General features: G+C 45.6%; 1 protein-coding gene across 3 annotated transcripts in view; it reads right to left on the reverse strand.

Moving 5' to 3' along the window:
• Nucleotides 1-21,053, reverse strand: part of MGLL (monoglyceride lipase) — a 120,722-nt gene that overhangs the window by 53,582 nt on the left and 46,087 nt on the right. For all 3 annotated transcript variants that reach the window (XM_016121951.2, XM_016121949.2, XM_016121950.2), the window contains exon 3: nt 16,486-16,592. In XM_016121951.2, coding sequence (XP_015977437.1) covers nt 16,486-16,592 — 107 coding nt within the window. The remainder of the gene's footprint in view (nt 1-16,485; nt 16,593-21,053) is intronic.

A 21,053-nucleotide genomic window follows, 5' to 3' on the forward strand; every position in this document is an offset into this window, starting at 1 on the left:
CGATATACACCACACACACACACAAATACCTACACACATGCACACACATGCATATACACATACACACATAATGGCTGAAAGGTTATACTGTCTCTGAGTAACTGGATTAAGGTTATTTTAATTATTTTGTCCTTCTTTTTGTATTTTCCAAAATTTCCACACTGAGCTGGCATTTTGTCACTGGAGGAAAAATAAAGGCTGTTTTTTGAAAATCACATTTGTACATATGTACAGATACATAAAGCATAAAACAAAATCCCCCAGCTCTGCAATCAGCCTACAATCATATCTGCTCCTGAGAAATGACTATAATTGGTTACTGCATTCATGCATGACAATGACATGCCAGGAACTTGGCCAGGTGTTGAGAACGTGAGGATGAACAGTTGGGTGGGGTTGGGGGAAGGAAATAATGACAGTTTGAAGAGCCCTTTAATAGAGTGATAATGCTTCTGCTGGCCTGGAGCAGAACCACAAGAAAATTTCCTAACCACCACTGAGATATCCTTGGATGAAAAAAAGCAATTCTCAGAAAGAGCTCCAAGAAACACTGTTCATTCTATTCTTCCATCTTTGCCTTCTTGGAAACACACCTGGACACTTATCTTGGTCACTTGGTAGGCTACCTGCAAAAATGGCTGCAATTCTTCCCCTCTGCAATGTGCCCCAACAACTCCTCCCAGCTGGGCCTGAATCAGGGTGCAGGCAGTGAAGGTGATGTTTCACCAGGTCTGAGTCCAGGCTCAAAGGGTTCCACTGCTTCTGGAATCCCTGCTAACTTTCTGGATGACAGAGACCAGTTCAAGGACCTCCATGGCCTCTGTCACCCCAGCCAACAGCCAGATGATCCCAAGACCAGAGGGGCCTTTCTGACCTGCAGCTGAGCTCAGACTAAACTCACTGACTCATGGGATCATGAGCTAGATAAATGATTGTTACCTTAAGCCACTCAGCTTTGGGGTGGTTTGTTACATAGCAGTAGCTAACTGATGAAGTAGTTACTATTACAATGTCTCCGGGTGAGAAAACCTTGGCTCAATTTAAATTGGCCCTCAGAAAATTCTGTTTTAGTCCATGAGGCTCTGATGGAGAGAATTGTTCTTCTGTAATGAACTTCTGAGGTTTCCCAGTCCACAGTGGGGCCCTTCTGAGATCAAACACTGTGGCAATGTGAAGAGCCACAAATAACTTGGTCCACTAGCATTTCATCTGTTGAATTTTAAAACTTATTTATTTTAAATTACAAATAGATGAATACAATTCTCAACACCTTCAGCTGTGTCAACCCTATCACTTTGGCATGCATTCTTTCAGACATTTTCCTATAGACACACATGCATATGTCCGCCTCTGTATAATTTTGTGTTATGGTCTTCTTTTTCTTTCCATAAATAGTACTCTATTCTTCCCCTTGACAATATGCCTTGGAAAGCTTTTCATAGGCAAAATTATAGCTGTTTTTCCTTTTTAACCAGCAAGGTGTGAGTGTGCCTTAGTCTATCTAACTGCTCCTCTGTTGTGGGCATATGAGTTGTTTCAGCAGAACAAGGTGCAAGCATGTCAGGTCCCTCTGAAGTGGAAACAGAAATGTGGAATCACTGGTCAAGTGAGGATTTTAAAGGGAAGACCGTGGCAGAGGGATACTTTCCAAACTTCACAGACAAACAAACTGACCGTTCCTGCAAAACCATCTGAGCTCCCCTGCCCTGCGCTTTCTAGTTCTGTCACCTCCCTCCTCTCTCAGGCCCCCTCTTTCCTCTCCTCCCACAGCCTTACTTGTGCATAGCATGGGGCTCATCAGAGTTTATCTTTCCTGCCTTAGTCTAAAGAGCATGTGCACTGAAGTCGCATTATTTTTCTAAGAAGAGGTAAAACTGCCCTCTATTTAACTGCTCTTGTGCTCTTGATTTTTTTTTCTGAGTCAGTGGTCTTCTATAGTAAACAAAAAAGAGAAACATTTTCCTTTGCATTATAAAACTATTGCATTATACAACAAAATTATACAATTTCCTTTTGCATTATAAAACTGTTGCATTATACAATAAACACCAGATTCTTACAGACTATAAAAAGAATCACTGTAAAAATAGGAGACACAATATTCATAGGGGTAAGTACAAAAGAAATTCACAAGGAAAAAAAAAGAACAGAACAGTGGAGAAGCATGGAGCATGCTTCCCTGTTTCTTCGGCAGCTGTCCCACACCTGAATCCCATGATGCTGAAGATGTTGTACCCTTCTCCTATTTCTGTGGGCCCCACCTCCCACATGCACGTTGTTTTGGTCACTTATGGTTGGTGGCTGTTTTAGCACTTGGGGGGAGAACAGGCCACACTCTTCTGCCTACACAGGCCTTGGTTTCACTTTACTTCTCTGAGCTTCCTTTTCCTGCTAGTGCTTCCTTCTGTGAGCTCAGCCCACAGTCTGCAAGAGTGACCTCTAATCCTCATGACCTGCTAGGCTTGGCCACCCACACTACCACCAAATTCACTCCAAGCTCCTCTGATCTTCTTGACTAAGGGAGAAAATCTCACCTTTTTAGGGAAGCAGTCCTGCTGTTATTCTCAAAAACCATAAAAGGCAAATAAGAAAAAAAGAAATATATATGAATTTCCATACTAACATGTTCCAAGATTGCGAGAAATACTTCACTTCTGCTCCAGTTTTCTCAACAGTAAGATAAGAATTCTTAAACCTCTTGCTAAAGGTTATTGAGAAACTTAGAAATATCGTATATCCATCTGGTATCTCAAACTCTTTACATATACTGACTGGATTAATTCTCACAAGAGCCCTGCTAGGTAGGCAGCATTACTGATCTCCATTTTACCGAGGTGGAAACTGAGGCATAGAGGGGTGACATGATTGGCAGTGCTGGAATCCACAACTCTGACCACCTTAGGCTGTTAGTCCTAGCAGGTGCCTAGCTGGCTCCCATACAGGCCAGGGGAGCAAGGGTCCTGGAGCTCTGGCCTGGGAGGTGGAAGAGTGGCCTGCATCCTTTGAGGACTGGAGTGGAGGTCAGCCTTGGCCTAGGACACAGGGAAGGTACATGCTTTGTCCCCCAGCCTGTTGCCCCACACTCCCTCCCACTCAGCAGCTGAGGAAATCAACCATGGGGAAAGAGAGGGAATGTTGATAAACCCTAACTCAAACAACTGCATTTCTCAGGAGCCACTGTGACCTGAAACAGGGGACAGCCAAAGTTAAAATGCCATTCTTTGTGAAAGGAGGGAGGGGTGCTTAGTAAAATTAAAAATTTTAAATATTTGCTTGCAGCTTTGTAAAGGGTAAGATGCCTCTCCCACCCAGCTGTGTTCCAGTGTCACAGCCCCCTCCGCACCGACCACCTTGAAGGTCTCCACACAAGAGCGACACAGAATGCCAGGACTATGTCAAAGGATATTTCCATGTCAAGCATGCCAAGAAGAGAGGCCTGCCTCTGGCCGCACGCAGGGTCGGGGCACTTCAGTGCTCTGCGGCATCGGCGGAGGGGGGGGCACCAACCAGGGCTGGTACTCAGTGTAGCCAAAACTGGTGGGTTTGAGTAGGCATGTGTCACTGTTGCTCTGAACCCAGAGTGAGGAGACTCACCGTGGGCCCTAGCGAGCGCATCAAATCTGCTGTGGCCCCAAACCTCTTTTATAGGAGTTAGAGTCACCCAATCTTCATCATAGGGCACCATCTTTACAATTTTGTCCTGACCACACACTCTGTATTTTTATTTACCTTTTTTTTTTTTTTTTAATTTCACAGACTTATCTTTTTTCTTATATCAATGTAATTATTAAAGAGAGTTTCTATCACTACTCTTAATGGAAAACCAGAGTCACTTCCCATCAACAGAGAGTAACTGTCAGAGACTGCTATTTGCCTACCCAATATCCATTCTCTCCCTTCTCTTTAGTAACTCAAACTTGATTTTATTCAGACTTTAGCTAGGCAATGTACCTAGCTAAAGCACTCTATTTTCTAGCTTTCTTAGTAATCAGGTGTGACCATGTGACTAAGTTCTGGTCATGAATAATGTGAGAGGAAGTTAATAGATGGAACTTCCAGAAAGACTTCTTAATAAGATGATAGGTATCATTTCTGACATGCAAAATATAAATGTCATGTGATGGTTGGAATTCTAGCAGCCATCATGGACCAAGAGGGAAACTTGAGGCTGGGTGCTCGAAGGGTAGCAAAGCTGACTGAAGAAAACTGTTTTTTTGATAACATGAAGGAGCCATCATCCCAGGGTACACTAAGTGGGTCTTTTTATCATAATATTTAGACAGCTGGGGCCTTACCTGCCTGTCCTAGGGGTAGCCAATTCAGAGGGAATATCAAACGACTTGCCTTCTAGGGTGCCTTTCATGTGCAAACTAACCAATCCAGACCCCAATAGACCCCATCTCCTCTTTCAGGATCTCAGACTTCAGGCCACTGTCCCCTATCTGAATCACCCTTGGTTCAGGTACCAGACAACTAGGGACAGCTCCAATATTTCTGAGCTTGCTTCTTCAATGGGCACAACAGGCTGCCTCGTCTTATTGCTGCAAGGATGTAATGGGGGTGATGCTTGAAAAGAATTCCTAGCACAGAAGTAATGGATTTTCCCAGATGGGAAATCATTATTTAATTTCCAATCCTCTGGTTCAAATTCGTACACACATATACACGACTCATGAGTATGAACTTGGGAAAACCCAGAGAACTATTGTTGTTGATCAAATGCCTCGTAATTCATTAGACATCCATTGAGCAGCTAAAATGTTCAGGTACCAGGTGGGACACAGTGCCAGCTGGGCTCTGTTCTGACAGTACTCTGTTCTGATGGTTGGTGGGCACGGGAGTTGTTGTTGACTATGATGTGAGAGGGACCTGCAGTGTGGGAAAAAGTTCTTGGGGAGGCTGACAACTAGACTACCCTGCCTTCAGGCACACTGGCTTCTTCCATGGTGCTCTCTCCTTAGGTACTGCATTGGGTTGCTGGCTTGGTTGTGAGGATAGGGTGAGATGCTGCGAGGGAGGGGGTTTCTGTCCAGGGCTTCTCCGTCTCCAGCAGGCAGTGCCACCTGCTGCCCAACCTCTGCTTCCAGAATCAGGGCAGGAGCTCACGGTGCTCCAGAGGAAGCTACTTCTGTGGTCACGCACAGGTGGAAGGGCCTGAACAGAATGGACATGGCCTTTCATGCTCCATTCCAAGTACTTTCTCCAAGTGTCCGTGTGTTATAAGTCACTCACTATAACAGTCCACTATGGAGGTATCGTCAGTCTTATCTTTCGCAGATGAGGAAACAGGTCCAGAGAGGTCTGGAACACAGCCACTCAGGCCACTTCGATCCCCACATGTCTAGCCCACTCACTTCACCAGCTTGGCCCCTAGCAGCCCAGCTCTCCGGGCTCGGACTTGCTTGGCCTTCAGATGTAGACCTCTTCATTCTCGAATGTCTAGGTGAGCACGGAATATGTATGGCACCCCAGGGCCTCGCCAATAAGATCCCACCGGTGCTAGGTATCTGGTCCTCAGGTGGCCTTTTAATTTTTCCTTTTACCACTAATAGGAAAGAAATTAAAGCACTGGGAGAGAGGCTTCACTGTTGGGTCGGTAGGAGGACGGGCTAAACAGATGTCTGCCTGGGAATATCTCGACCTGGTACAAGAATCCAGACTCCCAACTGAGATAGAATCCAGACTTGGGCCCTCCCTAAAGCCCTGGCACCACTACCGTAACAGCCTCCGGGCTCAATTAACATTCCTTGATATAGGCTTCAAGGTCCCATTCTATACCCTACCCCCACATAGCCCTATAAAAACTACACTCTCCTGTCCCAGGGTGTGACTTCCCTGGCCCCCTCCTCTCAGGACCAGCAAACCTCGACAGGGAGCGCTCTCCCAATAAAGGCTTGCTTTTAAAACTTCTCTGTGTGTCCTGTGTTTCCCTTACATTCACAAGGTTGTGAGTTGGAATTCTGAACTTGACCTTCCACTCCTGGTTTGTTATCTCATTTCTGATGAAGGTGATGATCACTCCACCTGCCTTGGAAATGACTTGCGGAAATGAAATTAATAAAGACCATGGAAACAGTTGGGAAGGGCGTCATGGAAATGCAGCCAATGATTTATGATTTCCAAGCTGGTAACACGTGCATTTTTAAATTACCACCAGAGGCTTGTGAAGCCCCTTGTCTGCCATAATGGGATTCCTTTCTCAGTTCGAGTTGGGCCCCACTGGTCTGCTCCCCTCAATTGCATTCTCCCACTGCCCTGCCAGTTTGCAGCAGCATAGTCACTTATTTTTAGTTCTTGGTGGGTCAGCCATTTCCCTGGTCACATGCTGTTTCAGCTCCCACGTCATAAAGGCTCCAACTCACAGAAAAAGGGTGCCCCACCCCCAGGCAGCCCTGCCCTCCATTCCCATTTGCAGGCCTAAAGCAGAGCCATGATGCCTCTCCCTGGGACATGTTGCAATGCAGGCAGCCCCAGCTCCACCTGTTTCAAAATTTGAGTAGCTCCTTTTTCTAGTCCATATGAAGCCAGAGTTATTGTGAATATTAATTTTAAAAAGGGCGGTGGCAGTCTCCAAGCCTGGGAGATGCACATGAAGGTGGTCCTTCCTGGGGCCTGGAGTCCTGGCCTAGACCTGCTGTGGTTGGTGAGGCCTAGAAGTCCACACCTGTCCTCACTCTCTAGAGTGAGAAGATAGGCCTTCCTTGCACATTTATTGCAGCTTCCTGCTTGTGTCGGTGGCCTCTGTGATCATCACTATGCTTATATTTTAGCTTCAGTTAGAAGTGCTGACATGTGTACCATGTGCTGACATGTTCCTCTGGGCCAGGTCCTGTCCTAGGGCTTTATAGGTGGTAACTCACAGGATCTCTACATCCAGGTACATTACCACCATCTCCACCTTACAGGGAGGAAACCAAAGCTCCAGAGTCAAGCCCTTGCCCTGTCTTGTGAATGGAGGAGCTAAGATTTGAACCCAGGTGGTCACTCCAGAATCTTCGTCTCACCCTGGGCATTCTCCTCCCCTTAGTCTCGACATGTGCTGAAAGACTCTGTGTGACCATAATATTGACCGGGGACAGAAGACTGATCCACCTGACTTGAATGTCTTTAGGAAAATACTCAGTATTTGCAGATGGGAAGATAATAATCCAAGGTAACTATTACCCAAGCCAGGTGCAGACTGTTCAAATTTAGAAGGTGTCTAACGTGTGGCAGGGGAGCTGGCCTTATAGAGTGTGCTACACAGCACACATGGCCCGCAGCAGGTCCAGCAGCCAGGAACCGGTTTGCTTGGGAGAAAAAGGATCCAGAGGGCATGTTGTCTCCAAGGTGAGTTTTTAAGATGCCAGTGAGGGCATCTGCTGGAGTGCTGAGTGAGGGTGTTATGAAACAATTACTAAAAGCATCAATGCTGCTGATACCATGAGGCCATGCTGGAAAGCTAACGACATTTGGCCAGCACCCAGTCGTCACGGAGGATGGGCAGCTCGAGTGCAAGGCCAGTTCTGACTCAGCTCAGAATGGGAGGCCTCCAGGAACTTCTAGGAGTGTTCCCTCTGCTCCCAGAGGCCTGTTGCAGCCAAGGCTGCCTGATCGTGGACCCTGCCGACTCACATGGGGACCCCTGTCCAAGCACAAGGCCCGCCTGGATTTGTCCTGCTAGTGACCCCATCCAGACCCTGGCTGATGTCGACTTCTTCCTCTGCCCTAAGCTCTGCCACCATGATCCTGCCCTCTGAGGAGCCTCTTTGAGCTTCCTTCCTCCCCCCTTCCTATCCCTTCTCTCCCTCCTATCATCCCCTCATCCTGAAACTCAGATATGGAACCCCTACCAGAGACGTGAAGATGGACATTGTCCTCAGTTTGCTACTAAGCTTATTTATTTCACACGTATTATACCTCCCCTCAGTAAGTGACCAGGATCTCAGCTGTGCTAGGGATGCAGGATAAAACAAACGAACAAACAAAAAACCTCCACAAAACTCAGTTCTGATTCTGGAGGAGTTAAGCGTCTAGCGTCTAGCAGGGGAAGCAAATACATGAACAGATAATTAAAAATATACACTGAGAAGTACTATCCTCAACTCAAATAAGTAAAAGGTGTGACAGGAGCATGAGGGTGATGAGGGTGAGGAAAAGCTGCCTGGAGTGAGAGCTAGGGCTGCAAGTTGGGCTTGCTGGGCACTGACAGTACCTGGGAACTGGACAGGCCAGCGGCTGGTCCAGCATCTGCACAAAGCTGCAGTTTGGGAGGCAGCTAACACTACAGGGCCTCGTGATACCCCTGGCCATTGTTGCTGTGTGTGGGGCTTAAGGACTGTAATAGGAATCCAGGCGCTGACTGATGTGACAGCAAATGACCTTGCCTTGAAGCCTTGGTCTGGGCCATCTATGAGGCTCTTGGCAGCAGCATGCTGCCCCTCCTCCCCAGAGTTGCACAGTTGTCTCCAAACTCCTGCCCATACCCTGTCACCAAGCCTCAGGTCTTGGTCACCCAACCCGATGGTGACTTCCCAGCCGCATGCATCCTGGATAGTGTAGGGAATCCAGTGTGCCCTTCTTACCAGGCGACCTGGCCTTCTGCCTCTCCGAAGCTAGCACAGCAGTGCCCCTTATCTGCAGCAGATACATTCCAAGCCCCTCAGTGGATGCCTGAAATCTTTAGATAGTACCAACCCTATAAATACCTGTACTATGTTTTTTCCTATACATACATACCTATGATAAAGTTTAACTTATAAATTAGACACGGTAAGGTATTAGCAACAACAATAATAAAGTAGAACAATTATAACATTGTAATTATACAATTATATACACTGAAAAAAAGTTATGCGAACATGGTCTCTCTCTCCCTCTCAACATATCTGATGGTACTGTACTCACCTTTTCACTTAAAGGAAGAATTTCATGGCTTCTCTTTGGCATATCTGAATTGCCAGCCAGCATCACTACTCTTGTGTTTTGGGGCCGTTATGAAGTAAAATAAGGGTGACTTGAACACAAGCACTGCAATACCGCAACAATTGATCTCATCGCTGAGGTGGCTACTAAGTGACTAAGACCAATAAGTAGTCACTCCATCATAGCCAATATTTACAGAGTACTTAACGATGAGCCAGGCACTCTATGTGGGTTATCTCACTTAATCTCATTATTGACCCTAGATAGAGATTTTGAAAGCCAAATGAATCTGATAGAGACTCTGAGTCTTCTCTTGGTATAGATTTAAAAACTGAGGTTCAGAGAGGTTAGGTAACTTGCATAGTGTCACACAGCAAGTAAGTAGTTAAAGTAACTCTAACCAGGTCTTTCAGATACCAAGGTCTATGTTTTTCTCTATTTCCAAATATAACCTATGTACCTATAATTAGGTGCATGTTTTCTCAGTTCTTGAACCACAGCAAAGAGCACTCATGGTGTTGAGAAAAATTTTCTTCTCTAGAATTATTCAGTCTTTCTTTTTTATACAGTATCACATGTAAATAATTTGACTTTTTTTCTCCTCCAAAAAGTGAACATTTGAACATTTCAGAAACTGCTCTTTCAAGACACGTAGAGTGATGTCTGTTTTCTCCTTACCAGAAAACTTTAATTATTTCTGTCTCAAAGCCTCTATGAATAATTTTGAACGAATGAATAGCCTTGGAATAAATTCCCTTTGAAAGATAATTAGGTGGCAAATCATTAGGCAACTCCAGCACTGAAATGAGAAAAGATGGTACTGGATTTTCAGAAGGATTCATTTGGCTTTCAAAGCCCTGAACACTGACTCATGATTCACGATTGAGACCACAACCTTGCCTAATAAACCATGTGCCTGATTCACATGTGACTCACTCAGCACTCTCGATGTACCTTCCACAGCAATCACTTCCTAAATATTTGTAAAAACTAAATTAACAGTGGGTTAAAAGGTCAGAGGTGACTACACCAGACAATCAAAGGGAAAACCCCAGATGCTGATGAAGAACCTGCTTCCGTGACAGTGACAGTGACACATGGCAAGGACGGTCCCATTGTGGGCTGAATCATTCTCGGGTTACATAAAATGGGAAGTGAGAGCAACTTGCTGCAGAAAAGGTGGAGACTGTTTAATCTTAGGAAAACAAAAAAGAAAATTCTTATGTCCAGTGCGTGGTGAAGAGAGAAGTGGATCTGTGTTTGAGGAGGGCGACACGGGTATTTACTGAGCACCTACCACATGCCCAGCAGCTACCGCATTCATTTAATTAATCTTCACCAGATAGATTCTATGTCTCCGGTTGGGAAACTGAGGTTCAGTGAGGAGCAGTGACTTGTCCAAGGTCACAAGCATCATGTCCTCTACAGAACAAGCATCATGTCCAGATGATTTTTTGGATGATCACTCCCCAAGGGAGACTCAGCCCCTCTCTCCCTTAGCCCCCTACACATTTCCATCAGGGCCCCATAATGAGCCCGTCCGCTCACTGTTCTTTTAAAGCACATCTGCCTCCTTCATTGTGCTGAGTTCTGGGAGGCAGTACCTGAGCCTGTGCCATCTTCATATTCCCACACCCAATACTGACCCCACACACAGTAGGTTCTCATATAATATCTGCTATAAGAGATGCTGAATCTGCTTATTGCAACTATTATATTTTCAATTTTAACTACAAAACACACATATATCATCTTTCTCCTTATTTAAAGTAAATTCTATACAAGAAACACCTGTCATAAGCCTGGCCCCTTTCTCCTTGACATTTGCCCAACAGAATTTGACAGCCTGGGGTGCGGGCCAGCCATCTGGGTTTCCACGAGCCTTCCAGGGACAATGAGAACCCTTCTTTCTTTCTTTATACCACAACACAATGTAGTATTATAATATTATTATCCTCATTTTACAGATGAGCACTGAGGTTCACGGAAGTCCCTGTTTTATTCAGAAAAGAGGCAAGTAATCAAATAAACTCATGTCGGAAGTTTATATCCAAGATGGAAGGGTTCAGCATGCTTAACTCTGAATAAAGCAGGAAGGGTGGGGGGAACTGCGGAGACCTCAATGGGATGCAAAAGGCGAGAGCTACACGACCCAGCCTCCCATATCTATGCACTTGTGACAAGTTCATTATCCTTGTTCCTGAGTTGGGCCCTGTGAAGTATCAAAGGGCCAAGCACTCCATTATTTTTATTTTCATATCTACTAAGGCAAGAATAGTTGTTAACACGTTTTTCAAACATTTCAAACAAAAATATATTACTATAACTGGTGGCAGTCTATTTTAGAATGGATCCAGCAAGTGACCTTGACTCAAACCTGTCTCCCTGTATGGAAAACACACATATCTTTCTCCCCAAAATTTCCTAAATACCCTTCTTTGGACAGGGTAGTCCCCTCTCCCCAAAGATACTCTGGCATAACTGCCACCCACAAACATTCCCTCAGAACTTACTTCCTCTTCTCAAATACCCTCAAATATTCGCCGATAATTAATTCATTGTTAATCAGTTGAGAATGGTTCTTTTATACTTTGCAAATAAAGAGAGAGCCCAGCAAATGTAATTTGGAGTGGGCCAGGGCACGGAGTAAGCCGTCTGCTTGCTAGGAAGGGCAGCCTGGCCAGCAGCCTTGTCACCTGGGGACAGCCCGAGATTCCTCTTTCTGGGATGACCAGGCTTCAGTGTCCTACTTCCCTCTATCCACAGCACCTCCTTCGCCCTTCTCTCCTGGTCTCAGTGTTGCATCTGCTTGTGAGAAAGGCTGAGGGGTTTCCGCTGAGTCACCAAGAACAGCTGGTAACCAAGGGACCACGTAAGAATGAGCCCCAGTTTTCTCGGTGCTGTATTTAGAACAGCACAGAAAATCCCAGCCTCTGCAGCTTTCACCTGTTCAAATGTCCTGGCAACAACTCTACTTCTGCTGGCCCACACCTCTCTCACCCTGGGCCCTGCCCTGAATCCCATCTCTCAATGGTTCAAAAGTTTCCTGGTGGCTCTAGATGCTTCAAATAGCCATCCTGTCTTTCCTGGCTTAAATTTCTCCATGAATTCCAAGTGTCCAAAGGGACTCATTACAGAGCCCTAAGCTTCTCCAGCAGGGGCTCGCTCCCCCTGTTTCTTCTCCTAAACCTCAAGGCCCAGCTAAACCTTTGGGCAGGGAATCCTACCCGAATAGGACATAAACATAGGATCTGGTGTATCCGTTTTTTGCCTGTATGACCTCTTCAGCCTGGAATGGTGGTTCTCAGCCTTGGCTGTGCATTAGAATCACTCAGGGTGATTTCAGAAACCTTGATGCTTTGGCCACAGTGAAGACCCAAGAAACGGTCTCTATGGAAAGAAGGAACCCAGAAATCAGTATTTTTAAGACCACCCAGTGATTTCAATGGGCAGCCAAGGTGAGAACTGAGATCAGTTCTCAATGATCGGTGCTTCTTGCCACATTCTTTTTTTTCTGGCAAGCTCCTATTTACCCAACAGGACCCGGACACATCGCCAGCCCTCCAGGAATCAGCAAAGCCCTGTGCCTCTGAGTTTCCATACCCCACCACTGTTTCAGCTTTCACTCACATCACTTTCAAGTTCACTTGACAGCTACCCCTGCCCCAACCATGGCCACCAGACTCAGTTCTAGTGGCCATTCTGCTGGGTCCTCTCCACAAAGATGAGACTCAACAGTGCCCTACTCATGTGGATACATTGCTATTGATATTCAAAACATTTTTGTTTTGACCTATCTTGGATCATAAACTCCTTTGTTCATTCAATAACCACTGGCGATGCCTCTACTCTTTGCTCAGTCCTGGGTCCCACATAGCAGATGAGAAGGTGCGGGGGAGAGGTAGCACACGATACAATAAGATAGACTCTGTCTGCCAGGAGCTTGCTGCATTTGCCATAAAGGAATAGTTACTATTCAGGATAATAAATACCCTGACAAGGCTGAATGCTTAATAAGCACCACTTAATTTTTCTAGCAAATATAGGTCACTCTACCGTTAGGACATCAGTTACTATGCCCATGCATTTTTCTCTGTACAACATCTAACTGAGGGCTAATGCACAATTAGAAACTTTAACCACTCCTCTTCGATGATGCTAATGATATCAAAACCTTGTGAAAGAACATAGGGATGGATAAGATAGAAAGGTGATGCTGCGAGTTAACTGTTATACCAGGAAATATATAAAGTAAAATGGTTGAGAAATGCTCTCTTAAATAATAACCCTGGTGTGTGGTGTGGCAGAGGAAGAGATGGCTATTAGCAATGTACATTCTCTACTTCTTTCTTACTCACAGAACCCTATTGCATGCAAACTGCCCCGACAGCTATATGTGCTTTGGTGCAATGAAAATGAGCTCTCATGGCTATACAACTTCCGAATCCTCACCTCTAAAATGAAGTAATAATATTCATTGGTAGGAGGGTTAGAGATAATGTACAAAAATGCTTAGTACAGAGCCTGGGGTGCAGGTGGCATTCGGTTAACGTCAGGAATCATAATTCTCATTTCTGGCAAGCTATTCATGTCTATGAAGTCATCCTGTAAAATTTTAAGGTAAAAATGGAAAACGAAGTTTAACAAGATACTGTTGAGCACTGCTCTGTGCACACCAGTCTGCAGGCATGCTGAGGAACACTGCCGGATGGACACGACCACAGTGTCTCGAGATTTCTATCTGAACAATGAAGTTCTACAATATAACTGAGCAATAAGATTTAACTACAAGTCTAGCTAGCATCAGAGACATAGAAACCCGTGTGTCTACAAATTATGTTATAGAAACCAGCAATGAAACCGCCATCGGTAGTTTTGCTTACTTTGTAAAGCATTTTCGAATCTACAGCTTTAGTCTTGCTTTACAGCAGTCTCTGTAGGCCTGACAGGTAATAGGGCTCTGGGTAGCAACACTGGAACAAGAAGCCAGAGTCCCTGAGTCCCGGCCTTGGCTAAGCTGATCTTGCTCAGAGCCTTGGGGTCCCCCATTTGGGCACACAGCTGGCCTGCACTGTAACTGGAGGGGGTCTCAGAGCAAGCAGAGTGAATGGGAAGAAGGCACCCCACTCTGCTGAGCCCTCTACATGCATTATCTCATGACAGTCCTTGCTATGTTATACCCTTATCTTGCCCATTTGGTAGATGAGAGAATGAAGGCTTGGAATGGCTAAACAAGGTCTCCAAGGTTGCACAGTTTAGAATCTCAGTCCAGTGGGAACTTAGACCTAAGTCCTTTTTCCATCTGTGGTGAAGTTTCCAGCACCGTGACAACACACAGGAGTGCAAGGTGGTAATGCGACTAAAGACATGGGAGGTGTGGGCCATCCTGGCACTGGAGAGGCTGTGCGCCCTTAAGCAGTTTTTTCAGCCCTGTTTTTTTAATCCTTCATGTACCTCTGTGGTTCAAAAAATACCCTGACATTCTCCCCACACGTACTTTATTTACATCTAAAAGCTACGTTGGAAAAAATGGAGCCTGTGTTTGTCTCTGTATGTATTCATGCCTGGTATGAATGCTGAATCATCAGTATGGTGTAATAAAGGAGGTCAGCCTTTAGAACTAGCAGCCCTGGGTTTAGATCCCTTCTGTCCACTTCACATTTCTCAGCAACAAGGAAATAAAGTACAGATAACTAGCCACCGATATCTACTTCTCCAGCCTGCAGAAGACCCTGCAATGACAGCCCATTCATCAGCTTTCTCCTAAGTAAGCCATAGTCACTTTCATCCATAGATAACAAAAGTCACATACGTCCAATTGGGTGCATTTCTTAAATAAAATACCTCCCTTAGCCATTTGCCAGAAAGAGTTCCAGAGTTACTGGAAGAAACCAACAAAGCAAAAATCTTAAAACAGGTAAACATCAGCAACGGGTTTTGAAATGTCCTGAGAATGCCATGGAGAGCTATGCCTCGATTCCAGATGTTATTTGGAAACATCAAAAGATGGGCTGCTTCTTTTCTCCCTTTACTCTAAAAAACAAGCCTTTTAAAATTGTTTTTTCCCCCAAGTTCTACAGTCCGACAAAATAAGTAAGGCACAAAAGCTGCTTATTTCCACACATTTGGCCACAGGAAGCTGATAAGAAGATAACTGACACCAAGATTCAAAACAAATACTTGAAATTCTGGGTGGAGGTGTTTAGTGTTTGCATAGCACAAATAGTCTTTTCTTGCAGAATGTCCCTATATTTTTCAGTGAGCAGATGCCAGTGATGACCGCGACAAATTTAGTGGAGATAAATGCAATAGGAAAAGTTGTTCCTATGCTGGGCCTTTACATAGCGTAAAAAGTGCCAACTTTAATAATGACGCAGTTCCCACAGAAAAAATCAGGATAATCCTTGAATATTACTTCTCAAACAGTCTCACAACTTTTCCCGGGACTGTTTACAAAGCACTAAAGAACACTATAAACTCAATAAGAAAGAATGTAGTCAGTATTCTCAATTACGAGGATATTTGCACATATCTGGCTGGAAAAGGGCTCCTGCTAAACCAAATCTGCAGTTCTTTGTAGAGCATGCTTCAGGAAGCCTTCATGCCCTGCATTTAGCATCTCTCTGCAGGGATACAGCTTTTCTGCCCTTTTACAAGGACCCCTGGGCCATCACTGCTCCCTTCTCCCTCTTTTCAGCAACATTACTTCGTTATCTGGTTTCAAATTAGATAAAACAGGAACAACATTTCTGGATCTGGGCCAGGATAATAGGTTTCTACATTGAAGCTGTGGAGAAATCACCATGTTCAGTCACAGAAAACTTCATTTTAAAGATTGTTAGGCAAAGAAAGATCTATACCAGGAGACTTCCCAGTCATAGAGAATGTCACAGAAATTATTAAGGAACTACATACCAACTTAGGCAATGGACAGTGCATTTTGATGGTCATTGTGGATTTTATTACATGGCAAAGAATCAAAGACTTGGCCTGGGGACATGTGTGAATGTGAGTGTATAAGTATATGTGTATGCATGTGTGTACTTGTGTGTGTGTGCTTGGGGTTTTCTTGTGATTGGTATGGCTTTTTGAGACTCTTACTAGTCTCCTTGTTTGCAATGCTTTGTAAACTTCTTGTGGTTAAACCGAATTTTAAACTGTACTTGCACTGACTGCATGACATCCCCCTGAGGTCCCTTGAGAAAAAACCAGGGTCCGTTTTGTACAGAAAGCACATTATAAAATGTAAGAGAGAATTACTTGGCCTGGGGAAAGTTCTTATATAAATATATCCTGACCGGTTTTTCAGTGGTGTTTTCTAACCAGCCTGTGTTCAATCTCGAATTCATCAGAAACTGCTGGTCGGACATGTTTCTTTGTTTACATAACTACATATTTTAAAAAACTTAGAAACATCCCAAGGAGAATGTCTTTTTCCATTTTTTTCTGCAGGAATCAGTAGAGAATAATTGAGAAGGAAGAAGGATGGAGGTAAGATGGACTGGACCTTTCTAGATCCCTAAACTGTCAGGCACCAACCAGCATTGGGAACCCCGCCCTGGTATCCCTGGGGGCACTCACCGTGGTCATGGGCAAACACCAGCAGCTCCAGCCCCACCAGCATCTGAGCCAGCTCATCATAGCGGCCGCAGTGCTCCCCGGCTCCATGAGACACAAAGACGAGGGCCCTGCGAGGATGAGAGGGGATCTGGGTTAGGAGTGCAGCAGATCGTTGAGTGCAGCAGATCGTTGAGGCTGCAGCTTTTGTGACATTGGCAACAAGTCAAAGACTAGATCACAGATGAAATTGGAATGCTGGGCTTCAAGGTCCCACAGAATGAAGCCCAAATCTGAGCTCTCCTCTGAGCCCTCAGGCAAAGTACCCATCCCCAAAGCTTCATTTCTTTACCTGTAAAATAGTAATAATAATGTTCTTTTCCTCTGAGAAGGGTTGGTGAGGGTACTAGATACTAATTTATGCCAACATGCCAGGCAGAGCACTGGCACATGGCAGGCCCTTCATTGGTGGGTGTTGGTTTCCTCCCTAGTCAGGCCACAGTGATCAGGCCACAGTGACTGGCTCAGGTATAGGCATGTGACTCAAGCCAACCTGACCGGGTTCAATCAGAGCCAACCCTAAAGCTTTGGTCAGGTGAAAGCATTTTCATTTTCCTACTAGACTGTAGCCTTAAAGGTTGTGGGCCTAGATGGTCCCCAGCCATCTGGCCAAAACTGAAGTATGGGTCGACAACAGAGAAGAGCCATGTAAAGGACCACTACTAAGTCCTAATGGTGTTTGAACCCTGAATCCAGCTGGACCTGAAGCCAATATTTTACCCCACCATCCCTTTTGTGGTTGTCGAGGTCACTGGATATTCTGTTACTTATGATGAGAAGAATCCTAATAGATATACAGCTCTTTCCATTTTTATGTGGAATAATTGTACTTCTCCACTTGTTCTTCCACAGACTGCTGGCATTTGCATTATTCGTGCACCTATTTTCCTCCCTCTTGCTCCATCTGGTAAACTCTTCCCCTTCCTTCAATGCCCTTAACGATCCTTAAGGATCCCCTCTGAGAAAGATGTACAGCCTACAAACAGCTCTCTTAAAGTCTCTTCTCTGCTCCTATTACAGGAGGAGAGATAGCTGTTTTCTGCCGAACTCCACCACTGGTTCCAACCTTCTTGAGAACATGTAGATTTCTCTCTCATTTTTCTTTAGTGGCTAGCAGAGTTTTGAGTTCATGGTGGACACTGCAAATGCTGTTTGAATGAATGAATGAATGACAAAGGTGTGGAGTTTTAAAATAAATAGCTATTTTTCATACCTAAGATCTATATAGAAGAAGCCTCAAGAGCTAGAAGCAGAGGTTGGCTAGGCATTCGGTCAACCCAGGAAGCCTTCAATGAGGCATGACTACTTGGACACAAACAGTAGCACCCACCGGGCACGGCTCGTCCTAGTTCCTACACTGGCTGGTATCAGCCCAGCAGTGGCAGGTTAATGAGAGGACATATAGATTCTTAAATACACAATTTTCAAGATTCATATTCTTAGCATAAGACCTGTGGAGGCTAGAGTCTTCTTCAAGCAAGGAGTGATGGCTGTGAGCCACACCATCCAATTTCTGCCAATAAGTCTGGGAGGAGAAGGAAGAGAACAGCTACCATTTTACTGAGCATTTACTATGTGTCAGTTCCTCTATCGATTCCATATAAAAAGAATTCTAATCCTCAAAATCATTTTATGCTTTATCTTTACAGCTGAAAGCAAAAGTCAGAGAAGTCGATAGCCCAAGTCACACAGCAAGCTGGTAAAACACAGATCAGAGAATGTCAGCTCTTGGCTTTTGGGTACCCAATGGGCTGCCAGAAGGCTCAGAGTATGAGTCATCTTGTCCCTTGCCTGACTCGCCATTCCTTCTGGCCATCTCCCTGGCTCACCTCCCTGTCCTCATGAGGGGCTTTTACTCATTCTTCAGCAGCATGCAGTTCTTCAGTTTTTCTCACCTCAGGGTCTTTGGCCTTGACAACTCCCTCTCCCTAGAGTGCTCTTTTCCAGATCTCCCATGGCCGATCTTCATCCTTGGATCATAGGACAGAAGCCACCTCAGAAAGGTCTCTTCTCCATCCCACCCGGGGCGGACTCCCTGGTTCCTCACTGCACAGTTTGCCACTTGCTTACTTGGTTCCTGGCTCTCTGTTCCACTTTGAGATCAGTTCAAGAGGCCAAGAACTTACCTACCTTGCTGCCAGCAAAACCTCAGAATAGTATCCCAGCCTAGTGGCACTCAGCAAGGACCAGCAAATACAGGTTGAGTGAATAAACACTATTCGAAAGCCTGTGCTATTTCTACATTTCCTCTCTGGCTGTTTGTGTAGAGGCAGAACAGAGCCAGTTTATTTCACCATACTGTATGTTTTATTCTTTGAGCAGAGCACAGAGTACCAGCATTAACCTCGTTTTCTTTTGGCATCTGTCCTCCTTGCCCTTTTCCTAAAAATACAAGAGAAACATTTCCCGCTCTCTTCATTGCTCCATGGAATGCCCAGCTGCCTGATTATACCTGCCCACCTGACACTTCTGGGGTTAGCTGATGGGATTCCTTTTGACTGCTAAGGAGCATGGCTGGAACCTAGTTTTCGTATCCAGTCTGCGAGAGAAGGTTCAGCACTTTAAATTCTTTGTGAATTGTGGCAGCTGCTATACTGATTCAGCCCACGGATAATGAAGACAAGTGATCAGCCTCTCACTGCAGTCAGGGTCCAACTCAGTGAAAGAGGACTTCAGGGTTTCGTTTAACATCTAAAAAAACTTGGCGCAAGGCATTGTCACTGAGCCTGGACTTGCCTATCAATAGTCTACCCTCGAGGCAACATGTGGAAAAATACCTGGCTTCTTACTCTACAGAAATTCTTCTAATTCAGTGGTTCTCAACTTGGGCCTCACTTTGAAATCATCCGGAGAGATTTCAGAAGCTGGGTCCCACCATCAGAAGAACCTCTGGGTTTAACTGGCCTTGGGTGGGGAATCTCCCAGTGGTCCTGGGGTCAAGAAGTACCTGCTCTCACAGCTGTGTGCACTTGGGGGACGATGCTGCTCAGATGCCACATGGAACTTGCAAGTGGTGAGAATGCAGCCATTCTGATGCGGAGACTTATAGCCATGTTGGAGCCACTGATCAACCTGAAGGACACACTGGGTAAACCATAGGTTCTATCTGTAGAGATGCAGAAGCTTCTGGAGCTTGTCGCTGCCATCCCTTTGAAAATGAAACAGACTGACATGGCTGTCCCGCAGTAGGTAGCAGAGGCTTCAGCCGCCCTTCTCTGCATAGGGCAGACAGCACCTGCAAGCTCAGCCCCCTTGCCCCTCCAGACCCAGGTCGGGCATCTGTGCAGGATACACACTCTGACAACTAACTTCATTCTGGTCTTATGCTGCTGCTGCCATAAGGGGGATTTTTCTGAGTTCCTGGATTCAGTCAGCTCTTGTCTGGCCTCTAGTTCTGACAAATCAATCTCCTCTCCCCCTCCCCCCGCTTACTGTTCCCAGAACCTAAGTCTTTGTTTTGTAGAATCTGTCTGGCAAAGTGAAAATCAAACCATGTTGCCACTCTGCTTGAAACCCTTCAGAGACTTTTTGTCCTCTGCCACAAAGCAAAGCCTGCTGCCTCTGTGATAGCATCCTCACCCCTCTACACTTCTTTCCCTGGGCTCCTTGCTGATGTTGAGATGTGCCAACCACAGTGCGCTGTTAAGTGTTTAAGAACTTGTGTGTGTGTGGGGGGGGGAGAGGGGCGGGGTGATGATCCTCATTTGCAGCATTTTCCAATTTCCACGGTGTAAATGCTCTCACCATGGCCGATTTCAGGTTATAACTGTGCCATCCCTGAACCAAGAGTTGAGAAGAGGCATGGAACCATCAGCTCCAGAGAGCTCGTCCAAGCAGGCTCCGACGCAGGTTGTCAGGCTCCTTCCCACCTATAGGAGCCCCTGCTGCAGACCACTGCCCCCAGCCCCATCCCGGCATGCTAGCTTTGACTGTCATTTGGATCTCAGGTTTCTTCTGATCATTTCAGTCGAAGCAATCTCTTCAGCACTTGTCACTGTCTAAAAGTACTTATCCTGTGCTATTTTCTTTTGCCTCCCTTGACTAGACTGCATTGTGCAAGGGCAGAGGTCTCATCGACTTCATTTACTATTATATTCTCAGTTGGGAAAAATGCTGGTGCATAGTAGGAGATTAGTAAAGATCTGTTGACTGACTGGATGACCCCTTGGGCTTGGATCCCTCTGCTCATTGTGGTCCCCCAGGTTCAGAATTCATTCCCTGGGGACAGAGACCTCAAGAAGGAGCTGGCTCCAGAGTTTCCCATTGCTTTGCCACAGCCACCTGTCAGGATGGCTCCCTGCCCCCTTGTCAGGCCTCCCTCCCTCCCTTCGTCCCCACACTCCTCCTATAGGTGGAGCCACCAGTAGTTTATGTTACCACCCTGTGTCTAAACCTGACCAGCAGTCCTCCAGGCCCACCCAGGTCCCAGCCCCTACCACCTCCTCCATCTTGTTGCCATGGACATATCCAGTCACATCCTTAGGTCTGTGTGTTGAAGTCTTGTCTCTTTGGTGAAAGGGAAAGCCCCCAGC

This window comes from Rousettus aegyptiacus, unplaced genomic scaffold, assembly GCF_014176215.1.
Source record: "Rousettus aegyptiacus isolate mRouAeg1 unplaced genomic scaffold, mRouAeg1.p scaffold_m13_p_12, whole genome shotgun sequence".
Lineage (NCBI taxonomy): Eukaryota > Metazoa > Chordata > Mammalia > Chiroptera > Pteropodidae > Rousettus > Rousettus aegyptiacus.